Source organism: Colobus angolensis, unplaced genomic scaffold (assembly GCF_000951035.1).
Source record: "Colobus angolensis palliatus isolate OR3802 unplaced genomic scaffold, Cang.pa_1.0 Scaffold3, whole genome shotgun sequence".
Lineage (NCBI taxonomy): Eukaryota > Metazoa > Chordata > Mammalia > Primates > Cercopithecidae > Colobus > Colobus angolensis.
The window spans coordinates 2,238,860-2,266,446 of NW_012116265.1; the positions used below are offsets into that span (position 1 = coordinate 2,238,860).

The 27,587-nt window shown below is 51.3% G+C and overlaps 1 protein-coding gene across 1 annotated transcript in view; it reads left to right on the top strand.

The window, feature by feature from the left end:
• The window catches only part of CCDC88C (coiled-coil domain containing 88C), a gene marked incomplete at its 5' end in the record, with an annotated part of 152,360 nt that extends 126,010 nt beyond the window's left edge, over positions 1-26,350 (top strand). Inside the window, 9 exons of the mRNA XM_011949794.1 lie at positions 902-1,088; positions 3,977-4,122; positions 6,841-6,930; positions 8,545-8,783; positions 14,513-14,701; positions 16,522-16,590; positions 18,741-18,809; positions 19,836-20,125; positions 24,017-26,350. Of these exons, the coding sequence (XP_011805184.1) occupies positions 902-1,088; positions 3,977-4,122; positions 6,841-6,930; positions 8,545-8,783; positions 14,513-14,701; positions 16,522-16,590; positions 18,741-18,809; positions 19,836-20,125; positions 24,017-25,045 (2,308 nt within the window). The remainder of the gene's footprint in view (positions 1-901; positions 1,089-3,976; positions 4,123-6,840; positions 6,931-8,544; positions 8,784-14,512; positions 14,702-16,521; positions 16,591-18,740; positions 18,810-19,835; positions 20,126-24,016) is intronic.
• Between the last annotated feature and the right edge of the window lie 1,237 nt (positions 26,351-27,587).

Consider the following 27,587-nt stretch of genomic DNA (forward strand, 5'->3'; position numbering starts at 1 on the left):
GAGATGGAGTCTCGCTCTGTCGCCAGGCTGGAGTGCAGTGGTGTGATCTCGGCTCACTGCAACCTCCACCTCCCAGGTTCCCGGCAACTTTTTTCCACTTTTTGCAGAGATGAGGGTTTCACTATGTTGCCTAGGCTGGTGTGGAACTGGCCTCAAGCGATCCTCCCTCCTCAGCCTCCCAGAGTGTTGGGATTACAGGCATGAGCCACCATACCCGGCCAACTAATTTGTTTTTAAAAAGTAAAATTGTACAGGCCAAATAAGACACGTCTATGTCCAAATCAAGTCCACAAGACCCTGGTAATTTGAGCTTTCTGATATAAATCTCCAGGGAACTCCCAGTTGGATAATAGTTGTTTTGATGATGGCAATTTTAGTGGATTTACATAATATACACCATCTCACACTTTGTCTCAGGAGGTGAAATTAGAAAGCGGCTTGGAATTGGGAAGAAGAACTGGGCAGAGACATAGAATTTTAGAGCAAAAATGTTCTAGTTCAGTGGTTTAAGCATTTTTTAAACAGTAGAATCCTATTTTTCAAGTGTACACAGATACCACAGCTGTAGCATAGAAGCATAGAAGAGATCATAGCAATGATCAATATGTTGAAACAGGTATCTGAGCTTGCCTGCTCAGTCTCCCTGTAGGCTCAGTGTGGTGGCATCAGGGGTACCCTCATGGAACCCCAAAGAACACAGTTTGCTGGTGGACAGTTTTGCTCAAGCTCCTCATTTTACACATGGGGAAAAAATAAAAAGGCCCAGAGAGGTTGTGATTTTGTTTAAGGTTGCACAGCCTGCCACTGTCAGAGCCGGGACATAGCCCAGGCCTCTGGTCTGGGCCGATACCTGTTTGGCAGGCTCTTCAGCCCCTTTGCCCTGTGACTCTTCCCCCTCCAGGGTCAATTTCCTGCACCACCAGCTGAAGGGGGAGTATGAGGAGCTGCACGCCCACACCAAGGAGCTGAAAACCTCACTGAACAATGCGCAGCTGGAGCTCAACCGCTGGCAGGCCCGCTTTGACGAGCTGAAGGAGCAGCACCAGACCATGGACATCTCGCTGACCAAGCTGGACAACCACTGCGAGGTGAGGCCCGCGTCGGGGACAACCCAGGGCTCAGCCAGGCTGTGAGGGGTCCTCATGGGCATTTGTGCTCGAAGACACAGATGTGTGGAGGTGGCACAGAGGCTGTGGCGAAGCCAGAGGTGCTGGCGCGGTCAGTGCGGCTTCTGGTGGGACTGTATACGGAAACACCCGCCTGACCGTTGCCTTTTGCAGGATCGGGAGAGGCCTGGTAGGGACGGTTGATGATGTTTTATCTCAATCCTCTTGGCCGTGTCTACGCTGTCTTCCTACATCTCTTCAGTTCAGTAGTCACACTGTTCTAGAGAAGTGGTGTGAATTTGCTCCGTTTGGGGGTGTGGCTGCCTCTGGGACGGAGCTCACTCAGGAGTCCCCGGCTTCCAGAGCCCTCCCTTCTAGTACACAAGGTTGGAAATGGTCTCAGGCAGCAAGACCCTCTCCAGATGAGATCTTAACAGACCCCAGCACACGGAAGGCTGATGAGGCAGGTCTGGCAGGGAGGAGCACATAGGTCTCACCCCACCTCCTAGACAGCCCCAGGGACAGCTGGCACCTCAGGACAAGGTTTGTTCTTTTATCGACAACAGTCTCAGACGCCTTTTGCCCAGACCCCTCGGTAGCCCTGTGAGACATCACAAATGAGGAACCGAGGCGCAGGGTGCACCCACCCGGATCTCATGCTGCCCCCTAAGAATGAGAGACCCTGGGACCCTGAGGGCCCCATGGGAGTGGAGGCAGGATGGAGGCAAAGGTCCCGGGGGCTGTGCTGTCACAGGCAGATGCGTCAGGATTTTCCAGGAGGCTTCAGGTCAGGGGCTGCAAGGCAGGCCCCGTGGAAAAGGTCACACTTGTGGTGAAGTGAAGGACTGGCAAGAGCTGGACACGTGTGGTAGGCTTTGCATGGGAAGGACTGATTTGCACAGAAATGGATGGGGAGGCTTTTTGGAAGATGCTGATGGTTCACTCAGGGTGGAGCACAGGTCATGAGAGGGGACGAGGGAAGGGCTGTGGCCGGGATGGTGGCTTCTGGGAAGGGGTTCAGTGGAACTCCAGATCCAGCACAAACCAGTCTCCCCAAACAGGCCGCAGATGGAAGCCATGTTAGTCTCCCTGGGCTGGAGGAGCAAAAGACCACAAGCCAGGTGGCTTAAGCAGCAGAAGTGGGTTTATCCCGCTTGGGAGGCTGGACATCCATGATCCGTGAACCGGCAGGGCTGGTTTCTCCCAAGGCCTGTCTCTGGCTTGCAGGCAGTGCTCTTTTCTCTCTGCGGGCTCATTCCCAGTATCTGTGTGTGGAAATTTCCTTTTCTTGAAAGGACATCAGTCAGATAGGATCAGAGCCCACCCTCACCGCAGCCTCATTTTAACTTAATGGCCTCTTTACGAGCCCTGTCTCCAAATGCAGTCCCTTGCTAGGGACTGGGGCTTAGGGCTTCACTGTATGAATTTTGGGGACGTGGTTCACCCTGTGGCAGAAGCGAAGCAGCATGAGTGAAGTGATGAGGGTGTGGCTGTGCTCGGAGCCGGGCTCTCCGCTCCTCCCACCCCGCCGCTCTCCAGGAGCCCGTGTGCCTTACATTGGGTTGTTTTGTTGCCTGGCATCTAATGAGGTGGAAGAGCAGCTCCCCCATTGTTACTGGGATGCACTGGCCCTCAGGATCATGGACTTGGGCTGAAGGGTGGGGCCCAGCCGGCTTGGTTTCCTGGGACCCCCCGGCCACACAGGGTTTTTCCATTGGGCCAAAGCTGAGTTTCCAGGGACGGCCTTTCACCCTACAGACCGCTGACTTGCCACGTTTGTGATGTGCCTGACTCCCAAGCCTTGTGCAGTTCTCTACACTGGGGAGACTAATGCTTTATTATGGTATTTGTTCTAATTGTTGCCCAAGCAATATAGCAGTGGCAATCACAGGAGTATTTTTAGTGAAAAAATGCCATAGCCTCACCTTTTCCCTTCCAGTTCTTCTCACTGTATGCATAAATTATGTATAATTATATTAAAAACAGGGAGAATTTTGGTTTTTCTCTTAATGGTGAAGTCAGAGTTATAATTGCTAATGGGGTGAAGAGGAGGGGACAGCCTGTGTTTCCCACCTGCAGTGTACCAGGCATTTTGCTGTGTTCTCCTCTGTGTTCATCTTTACGGTGGCCCCATGAGCCCATCCTCCTTTCTCAGAGTCGCGCATTGGAATCCAAAGCTTGTGATTTTCCCATTGCACCCCAATTATACTCTAGAACAGAAGTTGGCAGGCTTCAGGGCAGGCATGGCGGCTCACGCCTGTAATCCCAGCACTTTGGGAGGCCAAAGCAGGTGGATCACCTGAGGTCAGGAGTTCGAGACCAGCCTGGCCAACAAGATGAAACCCTGTCTCTGCTAAAAATACAAAAAATTAGCTGGGTGTGGTGGCAGGCGCCTGTAATCCCAGCTGAGACTCAGGAGGCTGAGGCAGGAGAATCGCTTGAACCTGGGAGGCGGAGGTTGCAGTGAGCCGAGATCATGCCACTCCACTCCAGCCTGAGCAACAAGAGCAAAACTCTGTCTCAAAAGAAACAAACAAAAACATTATTGATGAGATTTTTCATGTTCTTTTTATTTGTATTAAGCCTTCAAAATCTGTTGCGTATTTTGCACTTGTGCATCATGATTCAGAGTAGCTGCATTTTACTGCTCGGTAGCCACATGTTGCCATAGACATCGGGATTGGACAGAGGGAACTCAGCCATTCCCACGTCATTGGCCGTTTGACCCTTTCCACGTTTCCACTGCTGTAGATTATACTGCGTTGAACATCTTTGTGCAGTGGCCTTCTTCCTTTGGAAGCTAGGTTCCCAACAGTGGGATCACCTGGTCACTCATGTGGTGTCTGAGATGCTGTTGGTCTGTGTTCTAGCTGCTCTCCCGTCTCAAGGGGAACTTGGAGGAAGAAAATCATCACCTCCTGAGCCAGATCCAGCTGTTGAGCCAGCAGAACCAGATGCTTCTAGAGCAGAACATGGAGAACAAGGAGCAGTACCATGAGGAGCAGAAGCAGTACATGTAAGCAGGGAGTCCCTGAACCCCTCTCTACACCCTCACCACAGTTACACGTCCTCAGTCTCTGGACGTCCTGGCTTCCCTTGCAAAGAGGACCTCCTGGGCCCGTTGGGATCCTGAGGGCAGGGCACAGACCGGTCACCAGCGTGGACTTCCCTTAGTTTCCTGGAATGTTCTCAGTTTCTAGAGGTGATGGCAGTTGGCTTTTGTTTGCTCTTTCAGAGGTGCTTTCCACCACCAGAAGCTTCTTTTCTCTGCTTCTAGAATTAAATTCACTTTAAAAAATCATGAGAACACTGAAGTATCTCAGGGAGAATTCAAACTGAAGGCTGGGAATGAGTGCTGTGCACTTGTCCATGTCCCCCTGGATGGAGGGAAGTGGGCTTGTGGCCTCACTCAGCTGGTATTTACGAGGTGCTGGTTTAAGCGTGGGCCGTGTGAGGTGCACAGAACCAGTTCCCTGGTAGCCAGGAACCAGTAGGGGAGGGCAGATGTGAACAAAGCTTTGTCCATTACCAGCCAGATGTGAAGGGTTACATGAAGCGTGGAAAAAAACACAGGGGGAGTTGAAGTCCACAGCTACCCCGGAGGGCCTGGGGGAGGCCCATAGGAGGTAGGCCATGGCAGGTGAGGACAGGAAGGTGGACCGTGGCAGGTGAGGGGACAGAAAGGTGGACCGTGGCAGGTGAGGACAGGAAGGTGGACCGTGGCAGGTGAGGGGACAGAAAGGTGGACCGTGGCAGGTGAGGACAAGAAGGTGAGCTATGGCAGGTGGTCTTAAGTGCAGGCAATGTGCAGGGGGCATCTGAAGAGAAGGCTGGAAAAGGAGGTGTACGCTCAGCTATGGTAGCTTCCGTGTGCAGCTAAAGATGTTGGATTCCTGGAGTTGTTTTGGAAGATATACTACTCTAGCAGGGCCAGAGAAGCTTGCAGAAATAGAGGGCAAAAGGACGAACCCTGGTGCCAGGAATCTCGTGGTTCAGAAGTCGAGGAATCAAGAATCTAGAGTGGTTTCTGGATCCTAGCCATGGTGGTTGGGCTGTCCTTCCACGTGATTGGGAATGGCTGGTATTGGCGTCCGGGCAGGCATGGGTGTGCTGGCATCAGTATGGGGAAGGCAAGAAGGGACGTGCTTGTGGTGGGACGTGATCACTGTGGTCACAGTGAACACCAGGGTGCTGTCCCAGCTCTCTGATGTAACGATGCCCCTTTGTTATTCTGTTGGCTTCACCTACGTGTCTAGGGCTGGTGTGCCACCTTCGGGAGGATGGTTTGTATGTAAAAGCACACTGTAATTGTGGGGTGGAAATGACCCTGAAGTTGGCCCTCTATAATCCTGGTGATAAAAATCGCCAGCAGAGGTTGGGCAGGTGCTAACTAGAAGGAATGTAGGAGCACTCAGGGGGATTATTTGATGACGTTTTTGCATTAGACAGTGTCTACTCCATGCCAGCGGGTTGGCAGGCTTCCTGGGGCCTGCTCCAGGCCCTGGAGTTTGTGTGAGTCTGTGGGGCCATCCCCAGCCATGAAGTACTCAGGGCTTAAGGCTCAGCATCACGGCCATGAGCACAGAACACCAGCACACAGATGTCGAGTCAAGGGATTGGGAGTGGAGCGTGGCTGAGGTCGCTTGTTACAGGGGCTCACCTCATCGCGAGCTCTTGGGAAAGCCCTTGGTTGGGGCAGGACCTTGGCAGCTTCGACAATGAGCTATTATGTCTCATGTAAGGCCTTGTTTTCAGATGAGGAAACCAAGGGTCTGGGCCCTCAAGACCACCCAGCACTGAGGCAGGAGTCGGCAGTAGTCCGCAGTACCATGGGCAGCACTGCTCCGAATGCACTGTGGACGCAGCCCTGTGACTCCCTAAGTGCAAACAGAAGCTTTCTGTTTGTATAAGGAAGGCCAAGATCTCCCCAGTAAGCAGAGGTGCCTGAGCCTGCCAAGATCTCCCCAGTAAGCAGAGGTGCCTGAGCCTGCCCAAGATTCAAGAGGTATCTCTTTGGTCCCTTGTAGAGTTCTTGAATAGTGACCCAGTTGCCAATATTTAGGAATTGGGAGATTTGGCTTCATCATCTGGGCATCTGGCTTCTTGGGAGGTCCGCCCCACTGTGCCCTGGTTCACTCCCCCGTGGCAGTCATCCGCCAGCGTTGACAGCACAGGAGCTCACTGCAGTCCCCACCAGGGCCCCTGGTTTCTCTAGCCCTGCTGTGCTCATTAACTTCTCTTTCTGGCCCCTGAAAGCTTCTGAGTTTGCTTCTGAGTGGGAACGGCCCTGAGTCACGCATCTGACTTTGCTGAGCTGAGTTTTTCAACCTCAATGCCCAGGTGGTGTTAATATGTACCCCCTGAACCCCGCCCCCTCACCACCGGCGAGTAGCTTCTGCCTGACCCCAGGAGCACCCCATGTCTTGAACAACCTGGAAGGAGAAACCTTGAGTCTTCTGAGCGTGAGGTTTCAGATTGTTAGAAGTTTGCTGCCTTGAGCTGGGCCCCAGGGGCTTCAGTAAATCTCAGGGTCACGGGGCTCCCTGAACCCACGGCACATGCCTCCATTCACGTATTCCAAACTCAGTGACCATGACGGTGATGACTAACCTCATCCCAATCCCGGAAAAATACCAACCCCGGGTGCACAAGATTCCAGGCTGGGCCAATGAGTAAATTCACTTGTTTGATTTAAAACTGGATTGATAGGTTTTTCTTTCTCCTGTATTCACAGAGACAAATTAAATGCCTTACGAAGACATAAGGAAAAGCTGGAAGAAAAAATCATGGATCAATACAAGTTCTATGATCCTCCTCCAAAGAAGTGAGTTGATTTAAGTGTAGTGACATAAAGACAGAACTTAAAAGCTTCCTTTTTTGTGCACAGGGTGAAAGCAGCCATCTAGGGCAGGCCCCACACTGTCCACTGTGTGGCAGATCACCTGTGACAGATGTCTCCCACATCAGAGAGTTTACAGTCCTCTCCGCCTGCCTCTGTACTCTGGCTTGTCCTTTGAGGGGCGGTCAATGCCGGGTGACCCCAGTGACACACAGGCTTCATTTAGCTGTGGGCCTTTGAAGGGGGCAGAGCATCCGTGGTCCTGGAGTCACTCAAGCAGGATGGCAGGGCTGCCTTGTCAGGGTTTTGTCTCAGGATTAAATGTGGCGTGGACATCCATGTTCCTGGTTTGGAAAGGATGCTCGGGCAGCACACTTGGCCCAGCCCCCATGGTCTTCAAATGTGGGAACCTTTGCACTGCATGCAGATTTTCCTGGATGCACAGAACCTCAGGGTGGCTTCACCAATATGTCTCTTCCCCAGAGAGCAGCAGCTCCTCCCTGAGTGGAGCTGGCCCAGCCTAGCAGTGCTGCCCCTTGTCCACGGCCCGAACCCAAGGAATTGTCCCTTCGGATTGTCCTGGCCCAGCCTTGAAGTCAAAATCTCCGCAAATCCCTTGAGGTCTCTCTGGGAATCCGGAACCACAGAATTTCCGAACCTCAGTCTGTTTTTGGTTTTTGTGTGTGTGCTTTTTGTTTTGTTTTGGTTTGGTTTGGTTTTGGTTTTCTTTGAGACAGTCTCGCTGTGACATCCAGGTTGGAGTGCAGTGGCACAATCTCAGCTCATTGCCACCTCCGCTTCCCAGGTTGAAGCCACAGGCATGTGCCACCACGCCCAGCTAATTTTTGTATTTTTAGTAGAGATGGGGTTTCACCATGTTGGCCAGGCTGGTCTCGAACTCCTGACCTCAAGTGATCCACCCACCTCCGCCTCCCAAAGTGCTGGGATTACAGGCATGAGCCACCACGCCTGGCCCAGAACCTTGGTCTGAATCTTGTTTGACATAGAGATTGAAGCCCAGATGAGAAACTGGAGTGATAATATAAATAGGCGCTGTTTAGTTTCAGAGTCAGGGTGAGAGCCCAGGCAGGGTTCTCTTCATGTCACACCAGGATGCCCTTGGTGTCCAGCTAGCTATGATGTTACTGCTTACTCCTTAAATGCACTGATTTTTAATCAAACAGCCTGCTCTGCCAGATTGCTCAGTGCAAGGGAGGAGTCAGGGGAATGCCAGCTTATTTCACTGATTATTAACTTTAGCAGAAAATGAGATTCATGGAAATGGCTTTTTGACAGAAAAATTGCCAACTAAATTAAGCACGGCATCACTTCCTTCATCCTGGGAGACTAGAGTGGATTTCTGTCATGATGTACATGCTTCTACCATCCCCAGCCCTGTGCCAAACTAAGAATTAGGTTCCAGCTCCTGAGCCCCAAAAGCGATTACCATGGTCATGAGCATCATCGTCCTGAACCCCACGTGAATGTGGCCAAACTTCCCAGACTGGGGAAGAATATCCCAGCCCACGTTAGGGAACCAGGGTCCGCTGGGGGTGTGTGGGAGGGCTGGCTATGTCCTAAACATCTACTTCTAACTAGGAAGAACCACTGGATTGGCGCCAAAGCCTTAGTCAAACTCATCAAACCAAAGAAAGAGGGTTTGAGGGAACGCTTAAAATCCACCGTGGATAGCCCTCCCTGGCAGCTGGAGTCCTCAGACCCCGCCTCGCCGGCGGCCTCTCAGCCTCTCAGATCACAGCCCGAGAACCCCGACACCCCCGCACTGGGCTCCAGCTGTGCAGAAGAGCGCGATGTGCACAACGGGTCTGCGGGGAAAGGTAGGGGCGGCCGCCCTGGCCGTGGTCGGGTGAGGAAGGGGGTGTCCTGAAGGGTCTCTCGCTGGTGGCTGTGCACACCTGTGCAGGAACGTGCCGGGGGTGGGTGACTGCACATGCACCTTCTGCTTAGGTATGTTATGAGCCAAGTAGAAATGTCAACATGGTGACTGTTTTGTCCCATAATGCTTTTGTTATTTTATTTTATATTTTATTTTACTTTTTTTGAGACAGAGTTTCACTCTTGTTGCCCAGGCTAGAGTGCAAGGGTATGATCTCAGCTCACTGCAACCTCTGCCTCCCAGGTTCAAGTGAATCTCCTGCCTCAGCCTCCTGCGTAGCTGGGATTACAGGCGCCCACCACCACGCCTGGCTAATTTTTTGTATTTTTAGTAGAGACGGGGTTTCACCCTGTTGGCCAGGCTGGTCTCGAACTCCTAACCTCAAGTGATCCACCTGCCTCAGCCTCCCAAACTGTTGGGATTACAGGTGTGAGCTACCACGCCCAGCAGCTTTTGTTATTTTAGAATGAAAAGCATCATTCATCACGTAGCCAGGCAGATATTTGAATATCCAAAGCTGACATTCCTGCAGGTACCAAAGAGACAAGCAAGGAAGCTTATTTTGAGGCTCCCTCATATGTGCCAAAGATTTGTAGTAAGCCGCTTTGTGCAGGGAGATCCCAGGTGCACTCAACACATTCTCCATGTACATAAGATGTCCTGAAAGCCCTTGGGTGATTCATCTGTTACCACTTTGAAAGGTGGGTTAGGACTTCTTCAGCCTGATCTGGCCTTGTGTCCCACGAGCCATAGACACACTGTGCCTTTTCCCTCAGGGCTGTCCTTCGGAGTTTGCCAGAGGTTCTGAAACAAGAACAGGGTTTCTAGTCGTGTATGCTGGATTTCATCACCTCTCAGCAGCCATGAAAGCTGTACAGTTACCTTATATACCATGAGGCAATCAAACGGTACAGGGCCACCACTTTGAATTTTTATTATGCTCTTGTTGAAAGAGCTTTTCTAAATAAGAATTCGATTTTTGTACGCACACGTGAAAGGAAAATAGAAGCAAGATGAGTTGGTTATGACCATGTCCGTTTTGTCACTGTGGCCACCTGGCCAGTGGCGACTGAGACACCATTGAAGCTGCCTCCTAATTTCCGAGATGTTAAAGTATAGGAAAAAAAAAAAATGTGTCTTAGAATCAATTAGACACAGCATTTACCTTACATATTGTTAAATTTTCAGCTTTACCTTTAAATACCATTTTGGGGGGATTGTTTATCCCGAGTCATTTAAATTTCTACAAAGGATACCAGGACTTTCTGAAGACCCAGCCTATGCCTGAGACCCATGGGGTCTCGGAGGTGGAGGATATAGCACTGAGCACCAGCAACAGGCTACCCTCTGAGTGTGGTGTGTGCACAAGCCTTTTGAGGGGGCACATTCACAAGTACCTGTTGTGTCTCCTTCAGATGCAAATGCAAAAAAAAAAAAAAGGCATGGTGCAGTTACTCATGCCTATAATCTCACTATAATCTTAGCACTTTGAGGGCCAAGGCAGGAGGATCACTTGAGGCCGGGAGTTTGGGACCAGCCTGGGCAACACAGGGAAACCCCCATCTCGACAAAAAAAAAAAATTTTTTTTTTTTTAATTTAGCCAGGCGTGGTGGCACGTACCTGTAGTCCCAGCTGCTCAGTAGACTTGAGCCCAGGAGGTCGTGGCTACAGCGAGCTATCACTGTACTCCAGCCTGGGCGACAGAGTGACACCCCATCTCTAACAAAAATAATGTTCACACACCTTATTCAGGGACTAACACTGTCATTCTTTATGGGGACGAGATTAGATAGCGTCAGCACCGTAAGACAGGGTGAGAAAAAGAAAAAAATTAGAGGACTCATGTGAGTAAACGATAAGCTTAACTTTTTTTAATCTAGAGGGGTTCTGTTGCCTCAGGTTTTTATATTCGCTCCTGTTTAATTTTTGGACATTTGTCATTTCAACTTGTATTACTGTTTAAATGGAATTAATTAACTAGAATCAGTCTGAGTTAGGAAAACTTTCAGAGAAAAAAAATACTTGACTGGTCCAAAGCGATCCATGAGCGAGCAGGTCCATAACCATGGTCACGATCGCTAGCAGCCACCATGTCTTGGGTGCTCCCTCTGGGTCCAGCACCATTTGACTACTTTATGTGCTTTATGCATCTCACTGAATCCTAACGACCCTGTTGAGGCAGGTGGTAGTGGCGTCCCCTGTGTAGAGCTGAGAAAGTGAGGCTCAACAGTGTGAAACCCTTGCCTTGGGTAAGCGGGACCCAAATTCAGGTCGACCACACTCTGGGGCCTGAGCTCTTAACTGCATGCACTTAACTACATGGACTGCCTCCAGGTAAAGCTGTTTGGGTCCCTGAAGATGCTGAACAAGAGCCTAGCCCTGAACTGGCCTCAAGGACACCAACCTTGAATGAGTTGGTCCCTTTTTCTGTGGTGTGAGCCACTGTGGCCACCAGGTGGTGCTGTGGAGGAAGAAATAATGGAAATCCTGGCATCAACTTTAATCCTATATCAGAAATTGGTTAGGTCGATTAATGTTAATATAAGACATGTTTAGGAAGTTAGCCCAGTTGTCTGCTTTGTTAAGACACTGTAATTTAAAGGCTAAGGAGTGGAGGATTGGAGTGGAGGATGTATCTAGAGATCTAAAAGGAAATCATGATTCTTGGTGTTGAAGGGTTTTTTTAGTATGCGAAGGAGGTATTTAAATTATTTTAAAACTCGTCCTGCCAAAAGATTATTTTAGAGATACAAAATCATTAGTGAATACTTCAGGTAGAGTATTTGATTACAGCGCCCTGAAACGGATCATTGAGTGTTCCCAAGGTCTTTGGGTGGGAACGGGAGGATTGTGTGAGCTGAGCTGTTAGGGACCCTGTCATTAAAATGGATGAGTAAGAGAAGCTGGGCCCTAAACTAATAAGCATTCCTGCTTAATAATTTGGCACACTGAAACTGAAAAATCATCTAAACCTTGGCTCCTTGGGCAGTATGTAATTCTCCTCACGTGCTGAGGAAATAAGTTATTGGCATTCAGGTGCCTTTAAATTAATTGAGTCAGAGCACAGATGATTCCTGAGCCCTGATTCTGGTCTGAGTACTGTGTACTGTTTTCATCTTTCCTGGGCAAGACGGGATTCTGATTTCTTAAGTACATTTAGCTAATTTCGATTCATTTGTCATTATTGTTCATTTCATTTATTTGTGTTTTCTTTTTCCTTCCTCCTTTGGGTTATCCAATTGGTAACAATTTAGCACCTCTGCGCAAAAAGAGTCCCTTTTTGAAAAGCAAAAACAAGGACAAAGACAAGTCTCCAACGACCCACCCAGCTCTCTCTAAACGCCTGCGGTTCTGGTCTTCCTCCGACATCCCATCCTCTCCTAACGAGCCTCTCTCTTTCTCCGACATTGGAGATTTCTAATCCCTTTCCTTTATCATGTGTCTGCATTGTGTATCCTCCTCCATTTCCAAAATTCAAACAAACAAAAAAAGCCAGCGTCTAAAAGGCCAGATGGCCGATAGCGGACCCCTCCTCCTGCCCCCAATTTCAAGCTTAAAGTAGCCAGCGTGGATTCTGATTTCAAAATAGAAGATGAGTTGTCACACTCCCTGGACCGTTTCTTCAGCACAACACAGTTTTAGGGGGAGCCTCAGGATATACGTGCACATGTCCTTGGGCCAGGATGTCCGTACTAAGTAAGTCGAGTGGCCGTGCCCCTCTCCCGTCTCTTGCACCTGCGAGCTTATGTTTTGCCCGTGTGTCAAGCAGCACTGGCGGGTGGTTGCTGCACTTTCTAAAATATACAGCCTCTGTCAACTGAGGGGTTTTTTAAGACTTTATTTTTAAGCAGCTACATTTAAAACTGCTGCCCTTCTCTCCTCTTCCTTTGTCAGAGCACTGAGTTGTGGGCCTTTTCCGGTAAGGCCCTTATAAAATATGTTCTGTTTTGAAGGGTTGGTTGTTCCGTTCAGACATTTTGACTGATTGGGTTGATTTGGCAGCCAGAGTTCAGCCCCGAGTGAAGTTTTATGGCTGTGCTGTGGTTTTCTGACATCTTGGATGCTGAAGTTAAAACAGGAGACAGAAAGGACATCAGCACACAAATCTTGCCTGGAGCAGGGGCAAATGCCAGCCGGCCAGCGAGGCCATTACCGGCGGAGCGTTTCCTGTCTCCAGCCACCCCTGTACCACCTCCGTTATTTTTGTCATATCCTGATACCATCTATGTGATTACTTACAAAAATATGATTACCTACATGTTTTCCCTTACATTGATTCACAGTTTGTAGTTAAATGTATTAAAAAGAAAGATTAGTATCCGTCCTGTAAGTGGAAAACACAAGTATCATCATAAAAACAAGGTAATCGTAAGAATAAACACATAACGACTAAAATGTGAGAGTTAACGTGCCACTGACTTCATCTCATGAGCCTCGCTCTGGGAACCCTGGGCTGCCACGGCGCCGGGTCTTCCAGACCTGTCTTCTGCGCATGCTGTTGGAATTGTGCTTTCTCTGTCCGCTGCTCATGCTAACTGTTCGTTCATCTCCGCCTCCCCCGTGGATCCTCATTTTAGCTTCACCTGTAGGATGACCTGTCCCGATTCATTCCACCTGTCCCGATTCATTCCACCTGTCCCGATTCATTCCACCTGTCCCGATTCATTCCACCTGTCCCAATTCATTCCACCTGTCCCACTTCAGGCAGACTTGAATCTTGCTTCTCATCAAGGTTATCTTTCAAAATCCACATTTCCCCTTGATTTCAAATCATCAGCTCTGGGCGCTTAAAACTGCACAGTGAACCCAGACTTGGAGTGACTGGGAGGGCAGACAGCTGCATGGGTGAAGAAGCCGAACTGCAGCAGTGAGTCCTGGCCCTGGGTCCATGGCCGTCGGGGCACACGGAGTGGGACGCTCTGCAGAGTGCTTCGTCAGCTCTTAGGAATACCAGCCGTGTTCATTTTTATCTTGTGTTTGGAGAGCCTGTGCTCTTTCCTGTGGGATAGTTGGTCTTACGGACTGTATTTTTTTTAATGATTTTATATATGATTTAATTTAATTTTGACCAGTTTGTGTTCATGGTAGAAAAGTTAGAGATTTCAGAAAAGCACAAGATACAAGGTAAAGATTTTCTTGCAGTTAGAGATTAAGGCTTCCCTTTTTGAAAAAACAGAATATTGTGAGGTTAGCAATAAACTTCTATTTGAAATCCGTAGTGAGTCCAGTCAGCAGGACCTTCGGGTCCTCAGCTGCAGGTTTTGGAGCTGGCAGACATCTGTTAGGATCTTTGGAAGTCAGGGATTGGAGTTCCAGACAGTGTTACACAGGAGATATGTCCTAGAGTGAATATGTGTGACTTTTACCAACAGTTTATCCCCTCAGGGGCTCCCTTTGTTTCCTCCCAGCCTCTCAGGGCTGGCAGTGTGACCCCAGCATTAGAGCCAGAGCCATCCTCATGGGGCCTCCAACACCCGCCTGAGGCCAAGCCCTCTTGCCCCAACCTGCCCCACCAGGCCCCTTTTAAGTCGCAGCCCGAGAGCTGTGGCAGCCCCGCTTTTGTCTCTGTGGTCCTCGTGCCCTGCTGCCCTGCTTCTAGGCCATGGTGTGGTTGTCCACAGGGCACAGGACTTGGCAGCCTCATTTCTCAATGTCCTCTTCTGCCTCAGGCCCTGGGGATCCAAAACCAAAGCGAGGCTCCCCGCACAGAGGCAGCCTTGACCGCACAGATGCCTCCACCGATCCGGCCATGAGGTCCTGGCCCTCGGAGCTGGGCTCCCGGACCTGCTCAACTTCAGCCACCACTACAGCCCCCTCCAGCTCCACCCCCATCACCCGGCACCCAGGCCGCACCAAAGGTGAGTCGCGAGCCCTTCCAGAGCCATGAGCATCAGGCCTAATGTCCTTTCCGAAGACCCCAGGCTCTCAGAATTCAGAGGGGTCGCTCTGCCTCTCAGTCTGATAGGTGGTGAGCAAAGGGGTGAGGCCGCTGACAGGCTTTGGTGACACAGATGCAGCTGTGTTTACCAGCCAAGGACTTTGGGCAGGAAACCCTCCAGAGGCCTAATTGCAATGGGGCCTCAGAACCCACTGCCACCACCAGCATTCAGGAAGTGAAGGCACCAAATAGCTCCAGAAGGGAAGGGAAGGGAAGGTGGGCTGAGAACCAGAGTTTGGGCTAAAACCAGGCAACTGCCATTGCCCTACCTTGGTAAAAGTTTGGAATTTTTTTCTCGAGAGAAGATAAATTATATATTTTAAATTTGTGTGTGTGTGTGTGTGTGTGTATAGTTTAAATTTTTTGTAGAGATGTGGTCTCATCATGTTGCCCAGGCTGGTCTCAACCTCCTGGCCTCAAGCAATGCTCTTGCCTTGGCCTCCTAAAGTGCTGGGATTACAGGTGTTGAGCCACTTCACCGGGCCAAGAAAGGATAGAGTCTCTGAACTGGAAGTTCACTGACACAGTTGAGGCAGGTGTTCTGTATTAAAATCAAATGGGTTCAGTGAAGGATTTATGAACTCCCTGTCTCCAGGGTGCCACGAGTTCACATCTTTAGGCGTGAGATTAAAATATTCTTTGAGTAATCTCATTAGCCTGAGAGAGTCCCAGCAGAATGGCTCGGTCAGATCTTACCAGATGACACTCAAATCAGAGATAAGAGAAATGATTGCACCCAAGAAACAAGAACAGGATGCTATAAAAAAAGCAACAGGGAAGGGAGGAGCATTTGGGAATTTAAAATATGCAAAGAGAAAGGAAGAGATAATGCTTAAAACTGAAAAGGGCATTCCCCTTATAATTTAAGAGGCAGGGAAATATCCAGAGAAACAGATGAAGGAGTTGAAAGTGATTGCCTCTGGGGTGTTGGAAGTCTGAGAGAGCAAGAAGGGGTTAATTTGCATAAATAAACCCACCCACCTGACTCTTGAAGCCATGGGCATGCGGAACCTTGAGTCTGATCAACAAAACAAAGCAACAGAGACAGGGTCCTGACCTCAAGGGACGCTCAGACTCCGGATATCCATTGCAGATGGGCATGTCACCATCTCCAAAATGGAGACCCTATTGTCAATTTGGAGGGGATCCAGGGTCTGCTCTCAGGTGGAAACTAGCAGGATTGAGGCATGGGACATTTTCCAGTTCTCAGGGAAAGGCCGAATGCTTGATGGCCCATGGTTTCCAGGTCTGTTTCTGGTCAGGAGTTGTTGGTACAATGTTTAGTCCCCAGGAATTCAGCCTCTCCCCTCAAGGAGTAGATTCTGATTTTGTCTCTTTTTCTTCCTTCTTCCTCCTGCCACCTGAAGACAGCTTGACTGCTGAAAGTGAATTGCTCTCAGGGCTGGCCTCTGAGGCTGGAAGGGGCCCCCCAGGATACTCAATATTCAGCTCTTTTTATATCATCCTTGGGCCAGAACACGCCTTTGGTCCACACGTCCCAGTCACAGCAGAGGTGGAAGAGTGATTTAAAGGGGATGGGAATCGGGAGTGTCAGGGTTGCCCAGCAGGAGAAATAGTGGAGGGGTAGGAGAGGCAGGTCCCAAAGGCAGCATCTGCACACCACGCCTTCATCCCAAGAGCTGGAGCTGCTGGGATCCAGGTGCCAGGCGAGGTGGCGGGGTTCCCTGTGGATGAGGGATGTTCCGTAACCGTGACTCACCAGCCTCATTTTCACCTTAGCCTATAACTCAGATGACAACCTCTGCGAGCCATCCCTGGAGTTTGAGGTCCCCCACCACAGGCCGTACGGTGAGTAGGGAGGGTGCTGCGTCTGGGTTTCCAGACTGCTTTTTATCCACGGTACCTGTCCTTTAAGCTGAGTCCTGTAGGGGAGTCCAACACCACATGAAGGTGGGAATGGGGGACCCGTTCTTCCTTCCCCTCCTCAGGGGGCTGAGCATGTAGCTTCTACTTACATACCTCCCGTGGTGGGGAATGTGCTGCCTCCCAAGCATCACAGTTCTGGAAGCACTGGCCTTTCCTCTTCATGCCTTCAAGTACCCTTCCAGGTTGGCCAGGAAGTTCCAGTGGCTCCGGTGGGGAGCGTTCACTTCAAGAAGGTCCCTTACTGTCCTGACTTGGCTGCAGTTGCCCACAGTAGCTCTGAGGCGTATTTAGTCTTGGAAATTGTTAGAAGCACTTGTCATTTGATTCGGGCATGTTATAAATTTTTGCAGAAGGAGGCAGTAAACAGTACCTGCCTTCTCAGAAATTAAAAGCTGCTTTGCTTTAATTTTTGAAAAGCAACCCTAGAAGTGTGAGAAAATAATCCTAAAAAGACCCTTAGAAGTTTACATCGATTTCAGTTTACTTCTGAAAGGCTTGGTAAGTGTAGGAGCTGGCATCACCTCCTACCCCTATCCACGGTCTAAATAGCTTGATGATGTTGACATTCTACTTGAGTAAAGAACTGTAATGAAACAATTGAATGAACGAGAGTCTTACATCTTTACGCTGAGTGGAGGCTAATGCAACAGGAGAAATCTGCCTCGTGTGCTGGGGGCATCTCCCTGAGCAGCCAGATGTGTGATCAGTCAGCTAACCATAGGAGCTTTTTTCGTAAATGTTCTGTTTCCTCTAGCTTCTCTTAGGAAAAAGAAGGGAAAAGGATTTGCGTTGCAGTACTTGAATAAACAATGGTGCTTTCAGGCCGTTGATTGCTATCACAGTTTCCTTGTACTGAAATTTACTTCTTTTTTAGAGAGAGATGTGCATTTGTTTATTTCACATTTTCACTGCTCAGGGAGGGGACCGATTCTGTTTTTAGGCTATTCGCTATCACCAAGTATGTTTTTGGCTCAGTTTCAAACATGTTTGCTAGCAGGTGTTTTCTGGACATCTGCTATTTGCAGAGCACCTCAGCCCTTGGAACCAGGTGCCCTGTGGACACAGGAAACCTGAATGAACTTGCGTTGGTGGCCTAGCAAGCAGAGGAACCCCAGGTGTCTCTGCAGGCTCCTAAGGTGGCTCAGCTCAGCACCTGCTGGGTGCTGGGGGTTGCAGGACAACTGAAATGCCATCCCTGCCACGGGGGTTCATAGCACAGCAGCATGGACATGTTCGCTCTCGAGATAGGGTCGCTGGAGGAGTGACCCAGGAGAGGCCTGCGGGCCCTGGAAGGGATGGCCTGCCCTCTGTAGGCAATGGTACCAGCCTTCCCCAAAGTCTGCAGTGGGGTGGCATGGCAGAGCCACACTCAGGCAAGCACCCACTGTGGCAGGAGAGCAGGTGGGCAGGTGCCCTCAGCACCATAAGCCTTGATTTTTTTCCTTTGGGGCAGATGTAAATTTAAGGCAAATGACACAGAGAAACTGAAGAACAGCAAATATCCAGGAGAAGGGAGTGCCCCCTTCCTTCCCAGGCCCCTGGCACCTGCTCCCTGTGGTCTCCTGACGTAACACCTCACTGGTTACAGGTACACGCACTTACACGTGCACGCACGTGGCCCTGAACAGCCCTCGTCTTTCTTCCCATGGCCTCGGCTGAGGCTGTCCACATGTGTTCCAGAAAGCTCTGTGCAGTAATAGAGGAGGACCCCCCTAACCCCACCTCAACCTCTGGTTCACCCGGAGCAGCCTTGTTTTGTCTGCCCTCTATGCTGACGTTCTGTGTGAGATTTCCTTTGTACAGTTGTGTGAAGCTGCAGCCTCAGGCCTCCTAAACGTAGAAAAGCAGAGTTGTCATCTGTTGGTGGCTACTTGTTCTGTGCCCAGCACTCTGTTGGGGACGCGAGGCTTCCTCACTGGAGCGCAGAGGGAGTCCCAGAGTTCCTCCTTCCTGAGGGCACTGGGCTTAGCTTTGGCACAGGATTGTTTTAGTGCATAGTTTTTCTCAGATGGCTAATCTGGGATATACCTGCTCATTGGCTTTTTAATTTTAACACTGCCATTTCCTTTCAGTGTCGCGGCCAAGTAGCTTAGAGAGCAGTAGAAACACATCCAGCAACAGCTCACCTCTTAACCTAAAAGGTAAGCCTTCTGCTTCTGTGTACTTTTAAAAATTGATTCGGGGCAGGCACGGTGGCTCACGCCTATAATCAGTACTTTGGGAGGCCCAAGCAGGTGGATCGCTTGGGCCAGAGTTAGAAACCAGCCTGGGAAACCTGGCAAAACCCCATCTCTACAAAAAGCAAAAGATTAGCCAGGCGTGGTGGCGCATGCCTGTGGTCCCAGCTACTCAGGAGGCTGAGGTGGGAGGATCGCTCGAGCCTGGGAGGTCAAGGCTGTAGTAGGCTGTGATTGTACTACTGCATTCCAGCCTGGAAAACAGAAGCGAGACCCTATTTTAGGAGTGGGGATAAAAGTGTATTGGTGGTTTGGCCCTGGGCTCATATTATTATAATTTTTAAAATACGTGACTAGGGGTTTCCAATGCATTCTGACACATTCAGAGGTCACACGATACAGTTTCAGGCACAGACTGGGAGTTAGAATGGGTTGGGGTTCAGCTCCCTTCTCCCCCGAGCAGCACTGAGAATGCAGGCGTGTCACAGGTCTCGATTCTCGGTTACTTCATCTGTAGAATGGGGAGAGTAACACTAGTTCCATTCTGCTGTGGCCACAGAACAAATCTGGAGGATTTTGGTTCTTGGAACATGTATAGTTTGTGTTAAGCACAGAATGTGGTCTTTCTTCATGAACCTTCCCTGTACATTTAGCCCCTAGCATGTAGCAGGAGCTGAATAAGCTTTGAATACATGAATGAGCGAGTGCTAACAAGGCCAGTGCCTTACAGCCAGTAATAACTGAAACTTTAGCAGAAGCTTTCCACTTTTATCTCAAGGTATTTTGTTTTTAAAGGCAAAGTGAAATTCAAAAGGAGTCCGAAAGATTCTTTAATAGACTTTCAGCCTGGTGGGAGTAAGCCCTGGGATTTTGGGCAGGGGTTTCTCTCTGATAATTTGGAGTGGACCAAAGGCAGCACGAAACCTCTAGAAGCCATCAGAGGGCTGCCGAGACTGATGAGGGTCCTCTGTCTCCTGCCTGGACACCCAGGCTCCTCCGAGCAGCTCCACGGCCGGTCCGAGAGCTTCAGCAGCGAAGACCTGATCCCCAGCAGGGACCTGGCCACTCTGCCCCGGGAAGCCAGCACACCAGGACACAATGCCCTCGGCCGCCACGAGTACCCCTTGCCCCGGAACGGGCCCCTCCCGCAGGAGGGTGCCCAGAAGAGGGGCACAGCTCCTCCCCACGTCGGAGTGCGGCCCTGCTCGGCCTCCCCCAGCAGTGAGATGGTCACTTTGGAGGAGTTCCTGGAGGAGAGCAACCGCAGCTCCCCCACCCACGTGAGTGACCCAGACACAGACTTGGCCCGTCTCTCTTCCCTCGCTGTCTCTTCCTGTCTCAGGATCGTAGCTGCAGAAAGGGATGGGGTGGGGGTGGCAAGGCCTAGGCACAGAGCTGGCTTGGACGTGAGAGGCTGACTAGAGCACTAGCTGGCAAGTCACCGCAAGCCAGCCCCTGACTCGGAGGCTGCTCTTCCCTGGGTCTGGGAGGTGAGCCGGCAGAGCTTGTGGCCGGCACCAAGGGCACGTGGCCAGCACCTGACTGGCAGGGCTAGGGTCTCACGCTGGGTTTCATGGCAGAGCTGTGAGTCCTCGCTTACCCTGCATTTTCTCTAGCAGGGGCTGGCAAACTTTTAACTTGAAAGGGCCAGAGAGGAATGATTTTAGGCTTTCTGGGCCTCACAGTCTCTGTTGTAGCTACTCAACTCTGCCCATTCGAGAAAGCAAACACTGGATCCTATGTCAATGGATGGACGTGGCTGACATCCAATAAAGCTTTACTTATGGACACTGACATTTGAATTTCATATGATTTCCACGTGTTGTGAAATACATTTTTACAAAATTTCTTTTTGACCAATTAAAAATGTAGCAACTGGCCGGGTACAGTGGCTCACGCCTGTAATCCCAGCCTTTGGGAGGCCAAGGTGAGCAGATCACGTGAGTCCAGGAGTTTGAGACCAGCCTGGCCACCATCTCTACAAAAAATACACCCATCTCTACAAATAAGCAGAGTTGTAGAGACACCCGTCTCTACAAAAAACACAAAAATTAGCCGGGCATTGTGGCAGGTGCCTTTAATCCCAACTACTCGGGAGGCTGAGGCAGGAGAATCATTTGAACCCGGGAGGCGGAGGTTGCAGTGAGCTGAGATTGCACCACTGCACTCCAGCTTCGGCGACAGAGCAAGACTCTGTCTCAAGAAAAAATAAAATAAAAATAAAAATGTAGCAACTATTCTCACCTTACAGGATGTACAAAAACAGGCAGCTGGCTGGATTTGGCCCCAGCTCTGCAGCTCCTCACCCTGAACACTGCCTGTTGACATCCTCCTGCCGCCTCTATAGGTCTTCATTTAGCTTTTTTGAAGCTGCACATACAGCTTTCAAGTGCTCCTTCTGAATTTCGTTACGTGAGCTGTTGGGTTACTGAGTGAGTGCAGTTCACTGTCTGCAATTGAGCCCTTTTGAGGATTCTTAAAACTTGAGTCTTTTTCAGTCTTTCCATCTCATTCCCCTTAAAGAAATACATTTGGACTTTGTCTAGCTCTCTGGTAAACCCTGTGACCTGCATTACTAGGACACAGTGACACAGAAAAGCAAGTATGTGTTTGGTAGATATTTATTGAGCACCTACTATCTTACGTTAAGCAGTATGCCTGGTGCCTGCTCTTGAAAAACAAAGCAAACCAGTTCATCAGCAGGTTTTCTTTGCCTGCATGCGCCGTGCCCAGCTTTGCAGTTGACACAAGAGAAATATGAAACATGGCCCTGCCCTTCCTTCACGTAAATATTTCTGTCTCCCAAGCACTTTCTCTGTGCAAGGAGCTGGAAAAGCCAAGCTGAGAAAAGCAAAGGAGCGCCTGCGCTCAAGACGTTAGCGGTCTGATGTTGTGGTTCTCAAACTCAGGCGTGCCTTTGAATCGTCTGGGGGCCTTGCTAGACCGCAGAGCCCATCCCCTGAGTTTCTGAATCAGTGGGTCTGAGGTTGGGCTTGCTGACAATTTGCATCTTTATAAATTCTAGATAATGGTCTTGCGTCTGGGTAGGCACCATGGTTTAAGAACCAGTGGTCTAGGCCAAGCGGTGGCTCACGCCTGTCATCCCAGCACTTTGGGAGGCTGAGGCAGGTGGATCACTTGAGGTCAGGCATTCGAGACCAGCCTGGCCAACATAGTGAAACCCCGTCTCTACTAAAGATACAAAAATTAACTGGGTCATGGTGGCAGGCGCCTGTGATCCCAGCCACTCAGGAGGTTGAGGCAGGAGAATCTCTTGAACCTGGGAGGCTCAGGTTGCAGTGAACTGAGATTGCGCCACTGTGCTCCAGCCTGGGCAACACAGTGAGACCCTGTCTCAAAAAAAAAAAAAAAGCTGCTGGTCTAATGGACTGAACGAGAACACTCCAGAAACTGGGGCCTGCGGCTGGAAGGCTTTCCTTCTCAGTCTTTTTTTGTTATATGCCCCTTATGATGGTTTCCTTTCCCTTTGGAGATGTTGGCAGGCAGGGCCTGATCGAGGAGTGGGGCCCCTCCCTGCTCGGCTCAGACTCGTCCTCACAGTCCCCATTTCCTATTCCCTGTGCTGTTACCTTTCCATTTTTAGCTTAAATGAGACCAAAACAGTCTGGCTGTAGCCGTTTCTGTTGAAAGCGGATGCCTGGCATGCAGCGAGCCAGCCCCCTCCCTCTGCCTGGGATATTTAACCCCCTATCCCTGACACACAAAGCCCCTAATGTACACAGGGGCTTCCCATCCCAGGGAAATGACAACAGTATGCCCACCGCGCCCCCACTATCTGGGTGTGGATGATGCAGGGAGGAAATGTCACAAGATGGGGCTCCCTGTGTGGCCAGGGAGGCTGGGTATCAACGGCTCTGAGGTGTGCAGGGAGGAGCCTGGTGGAGTGGAAAGCAGCTCTGAGCCAGGCAGCCTCAGGCTTTCATCTGGGTCTGCCTCTCTCTGGACGCGTGACCTGCCAAACCTCCATGACCTGCTTCTTTACCTTCACACAGCCTTTCAACAACCTTGCAAGGTCATTTTGAGAATTAAATGAGTGTCTTTGCAATTATACATGTGGTTCCTAGAACAGCACATGGCCCCCCAGGTGATGAAAGGTACCTGTGGATATCACAGGTCTTACTGGACGCCCACCCAAGATGTGTAGCATCAAACTAGCATAAAACAGCAGATGCATCTCTGTCCAGTGGTACCATGTGCAGATGTTTCTGTGGGACAGGAGTTGCTGGCAGGTGCAGATGGCTCCTGAGCTACCAACCCACCTTCAGGCTGACACCCGCCGGCCTCTCATTCCCCCATGAAGTCACTTCTCTTCCTCTTCATCCATGTCAACCTCAGGAGAAGCTGTGCTTGCAGAAGGCTGCAGTTCCCTGAGCAGGGCCATAGACCCTTGTCTCCATGGCTCTGCCTGTTCCCAAGGTGGTGGCAAAGGACACCTGCTCCCTGGGCAGGGGAAGCACAGCCTGGGCGGCAGCTTAGCAGGAACAGAGTGGCGGCTGGGCCGTCCCAGTGTCTTCATTTCCCTGTGCAGCCCCACCATTCCCCCTTCTGGACACTTAGAGACTCCATTTGTACCTCTCTGTCCCCCGCCCCCTCCCACCCCCATTCTGCCTCTCTCTTCCCTTTCTCGGGCCCAGAGAGAGGTCTGAGTGGCAGTGAAGGTTCCGGCGTTTCAGGAGCTGCTCTTGTTCCTCTTGCTCTCGGTTGCGCAAGGTGAAGTCCTTATGATATCCCGGGGTGACCGGGGAAGCAAGGCCCTGCTCACACCCGCCAGGGTTCTAGTTCCTGCTGTGCTTGGTGGAAACCAGACAGACCGAAGTGGTCGGCTGGAGTCAGGGTTTCTGGGAAACTAACTCACTTTGTAGGAAGTCATTTCCCTCTCTGGATCTGTTTCCTTATTTGTGTAAAGTTAGGGGGCTGCCTGGGGGAATCTGGAGTTCTTTCCTGGTGGTCCCATGCTGCTTCATCCACCCTCACCGTCCAGCCCAGGGCTGGTGTGTGTGGCGGGGGTGGCACATGTGCCTGGGAAAAGGCAGGCAGGAGCTGCAGTCCCAGCCATGTGGGCTGCTCAGGGGGCGTCCCGGGTGGGAGGAGGCTTTGAGGACTCGCCCAACCCTCATGCCCACCTCCACCCTTCACTCTCTTATCCATAGGACACTCCCAGTTGCCGGGATGACCTGCTGAGTGACTACTTTCGAAAGGCCAGCGATCCCCCAGCCATCGGAGGCCAACCAGGACCACCTGCCAAGAAAGAAGGGACCAAGATGCCCACCAGCTTTGTGGCCCCCACCGTCAAGATGGCCACCCCCACTTCGGAGGGGAGGCCGCTGAAGCCCGGGCAGTATGTAAAGCCAAACTTCAGACTGACTGAGGCCGAGGCCCCACCCAGCGTGGCCCCGAGACAGGCCCAGCCTCCCCAGAGCCTGTCTCTGGGCAGACCCCGGCAGGCTCCGGTGCCCCCAACTTCCCACGCACCTGCCAGCCGCAGTGCCTCCCTGAGCCGGGCCTTCAGCCTGGCCTCAGCTGACCTTCTCCGGGCCAGCGGGCCAGAGGCCTGCAAACAGGAGTCCCCTCAGAAGCTGGGGGCTCCTGAGGCCTTAGGGGGCAGAGAGACAGGCAGCCACACCCTGCAAAGCCCAGCACCCCCCAGCTCCCACAGCTTGGCCCGGGAGCGGACCCCACTTGTGGGAAAGGCTGGCAGCTCCTGTCAGGGCCCAGGTCCCCGCAGCCGGCCGCTGGACACGAGGCGCTTCTCCCTGGCTCCCCCAAAGGAGGAAAGGCTGGCCCCCCTGCATCAGTCTGCCACAGCCCCCGCCATTGCCGCTGCAGGTGCTGGTACTGCTGTTGCTGGCAGTGGCAGCAACTCCCAGCTCCCACACTTCTCACCTGCTGCAGCCCCGGCTGCCAGGACCAAGCCCAAGGCGCCCCCACACTCGGGGGAGGTGGCCACCATTGCCCCCGTCCGGGCGGGGCTCAGCCTCGCAGAGGGAGACGGGGTCCCCGGGCAGGGCTGCAGCGAGGGCCTCCCGGCCAAGAGCCCAGGTCGGTCTTCTGATTTGGCTCCCCACCCTGGCCGGGTCCCTGAGGACTGCAGTCGAGGGAGCATCTCCAAGAGCACTCCCGCCTCCCCGGAGCCAGGCGGGGACCCGCAGACCGTGTGGTATGAGTACGGCTGCGTGTGACTGTCTCGTGGTTGAGCTTGCAAACCTGAAAACTACTGACACGCCTTCTGACTCCCACGGCCTTTTCTCCTGCTTGCCTGCGGTGTCAGGAAAGGGTTTGGAATGAGGAAAGGGGTCCCCATGCATTCCTGCTGTTTGTTCTGTGAATGGAAACACTGTGCCAAGTCCCGAGAGGATTACGCTTCCAGGTGTGTAACGTGTCTTCTGTGTCTGCCCCTTCCAGCAGCTGATATCTTTGGAACAAATCCAGGTCAGCATGGGGACCAATTAGGATGCAATGACAGACTGACTTCCCCCAAAGCAGACGCGTCTCCAGTATGTCCCCGTAGAACACTCATTTGCAGTGTGTTGAGCTCCATTCAGCACACACACACTCACACAACAGGCTCACGAGGCTCAGGCCTGGCGGGTCGAAAAGCCCACTCCCTCTCCCAAAGGCCTTTGGATCCCAGGAGGAAGCCCACACTGGTGAAAACTAAGGTCTCCAGGGCCTTGCGCAGACCCCAGAGTCAGGCCTGCTGGTAAAAAGTGAGAGTGCTGCTGTTCCGTTCCTGGGTTCCCAAGCACTTCCCTTTACCCCAGGACCCAGGGCAGCCTGCAGGGCAGCTGGTGGTGGCCTTGGCCATTTGCCCCCAGCCTCCAGCTGGCTCCTGAGTTCTGCACCGCGGGGTTTGGGGACCACACAGCTACCTGCCTTCCTAAATTTCCCTGGCTCACTTTTCTGCAAACAGTGGATCTGCCAGGCCTGGGGATTGGGGGGCAGGACAGAGGTCCCCGTCCAGCCCCCTCCAGGCTAGTGCGCACAGTGCACCGAGGGGTCACCTGCACAGAGCGAGGTGCAAGCTTGATGTATAACCTGGCTACGGCACCCGACTTTCCCGGTCTCAGATGGGGTGTTGATTTATTTCTGAATAACTTTTTGGGTATAGAAACCAATTTTTTTTTAATATATGACATATATATGTACACACTCGTGAAATATGTATACTTTGGGGGGGGGTCTATTTATGCTCCATTGGGAGTCCCTCTCTTCTGTCAGGAATCTCACCTGCTGCTTTGTGTCTTTGGTCAGATATCCTGACAATTTAGTTTCCTGTTGTAAAGGTGCTTTTCCTGGGGTGAACTAAACCTATTGATTTTTTTTTCTAAGATTTTTTTCCCTTTTGATTTAATATACTGAGAAAGAAATGGGAGACTTTTGAATGTTAACAAGATCCATTTTAGGAGTGTTTGGGGTTGTGTATTAAATAGCCGTTCGTTCTGGAACTCAAGGACAGGATTGTAATAAAATGGAACGGAACCGAAGTGCCTTCTGGCTTTCCTCACTGAACATTGTTAGCATCAGGTGGGCCTCTGAGGACTTGTGGCTCCCTGTGCCCCTCCCTCTGCACCCTGGGGACCCTTCCTCCACAGTTGAAATCCACCACTTTCCTTGCCACTAGGCGGGGGAAGCTTTTACATGTGCAACCAGAGACGAATGTGAAGGACAAAGATTTCCTGTAATGTGACAGCTTTCCCCCCCTCCCCAGGTGTGTGTAAGTTCGCATAAATTGAATCCTATTTTGTTTGTTTTTCTAATGGGTCACCACCACCGCAGGGGGAATGCAGTGGGCTGGAGACCAGTCTGGGCAACATAGCAAGACATTGTCTACAAAAGACAAAATTTAGCCAGGCGTGGTGGTGTATACCTGCAGTCCCAGCTACTCGGGAGGCTGAAGACAGAGGATCCTTTAAACCCAAGGATGTCGAGCCTGCAGTGAGCAGTGATGGCGCCACTGCACTCTAGCCTGGGAGACAGAGTGAGGCCCTGTCTCAAAAAAAAAAGAAATAATAATAAGATAAAATAGCAGGGTGTGGTGGTGCACACCTGTAGTCCCAGCCACTAGGGAGGCTGAGGTGGGAGGATCACTTGAGCCCTGGCAGTCGAGGCTGCAGTGAGCCAGGCTTGTGCCTCTGCACCCCAGCCTGGGCGACAGAACAAGACCTCATCTCAAAAATAATTGAAGAATCCCATTTTGCTATGGCGTTCATCTCATGTCGTGACAGGACCTCAGCTTGAAGGGGCTCCTTATGATTTTCCCAAGGCTACTCAACCGGTAAATACTGGATCTGGAATTTGGACCTTAGGGGCTGCAGATACTGAAATCAGATGCATGGTGGGGAGGAGGAAGAGAGGGAAGGAGGAGGCATGAAAATGACCACCCCTGACCAAGGTTCTTCTGATGTTTTTCTGTCCAGCTGCCGCCTCAGTGTCTGCTTTCTTCCCACAAACCTATTTTTTGGCTCTCTCCTCTTGCCTCCTTGCCCATTCTCCCCGAGGCTCTGCAATCTGTCCTTGTATCTGGCCACTCTGCAGAAACTGCCATCCATGCTGTTTTGAGCCAGACTGAGTGGCGGCCACCCGCAGTCTTCATCCTGTGTGGCCTTTGCAATATTTGACAGCTGGCCGGGCACTTCTTGGCACCCTCAGCCTCTGCTGCACGCTTCTCTGTCCCTCTGGGACAGCTCTGTGCTACCTGCTCCTTCGTCCCTTCATTCATCC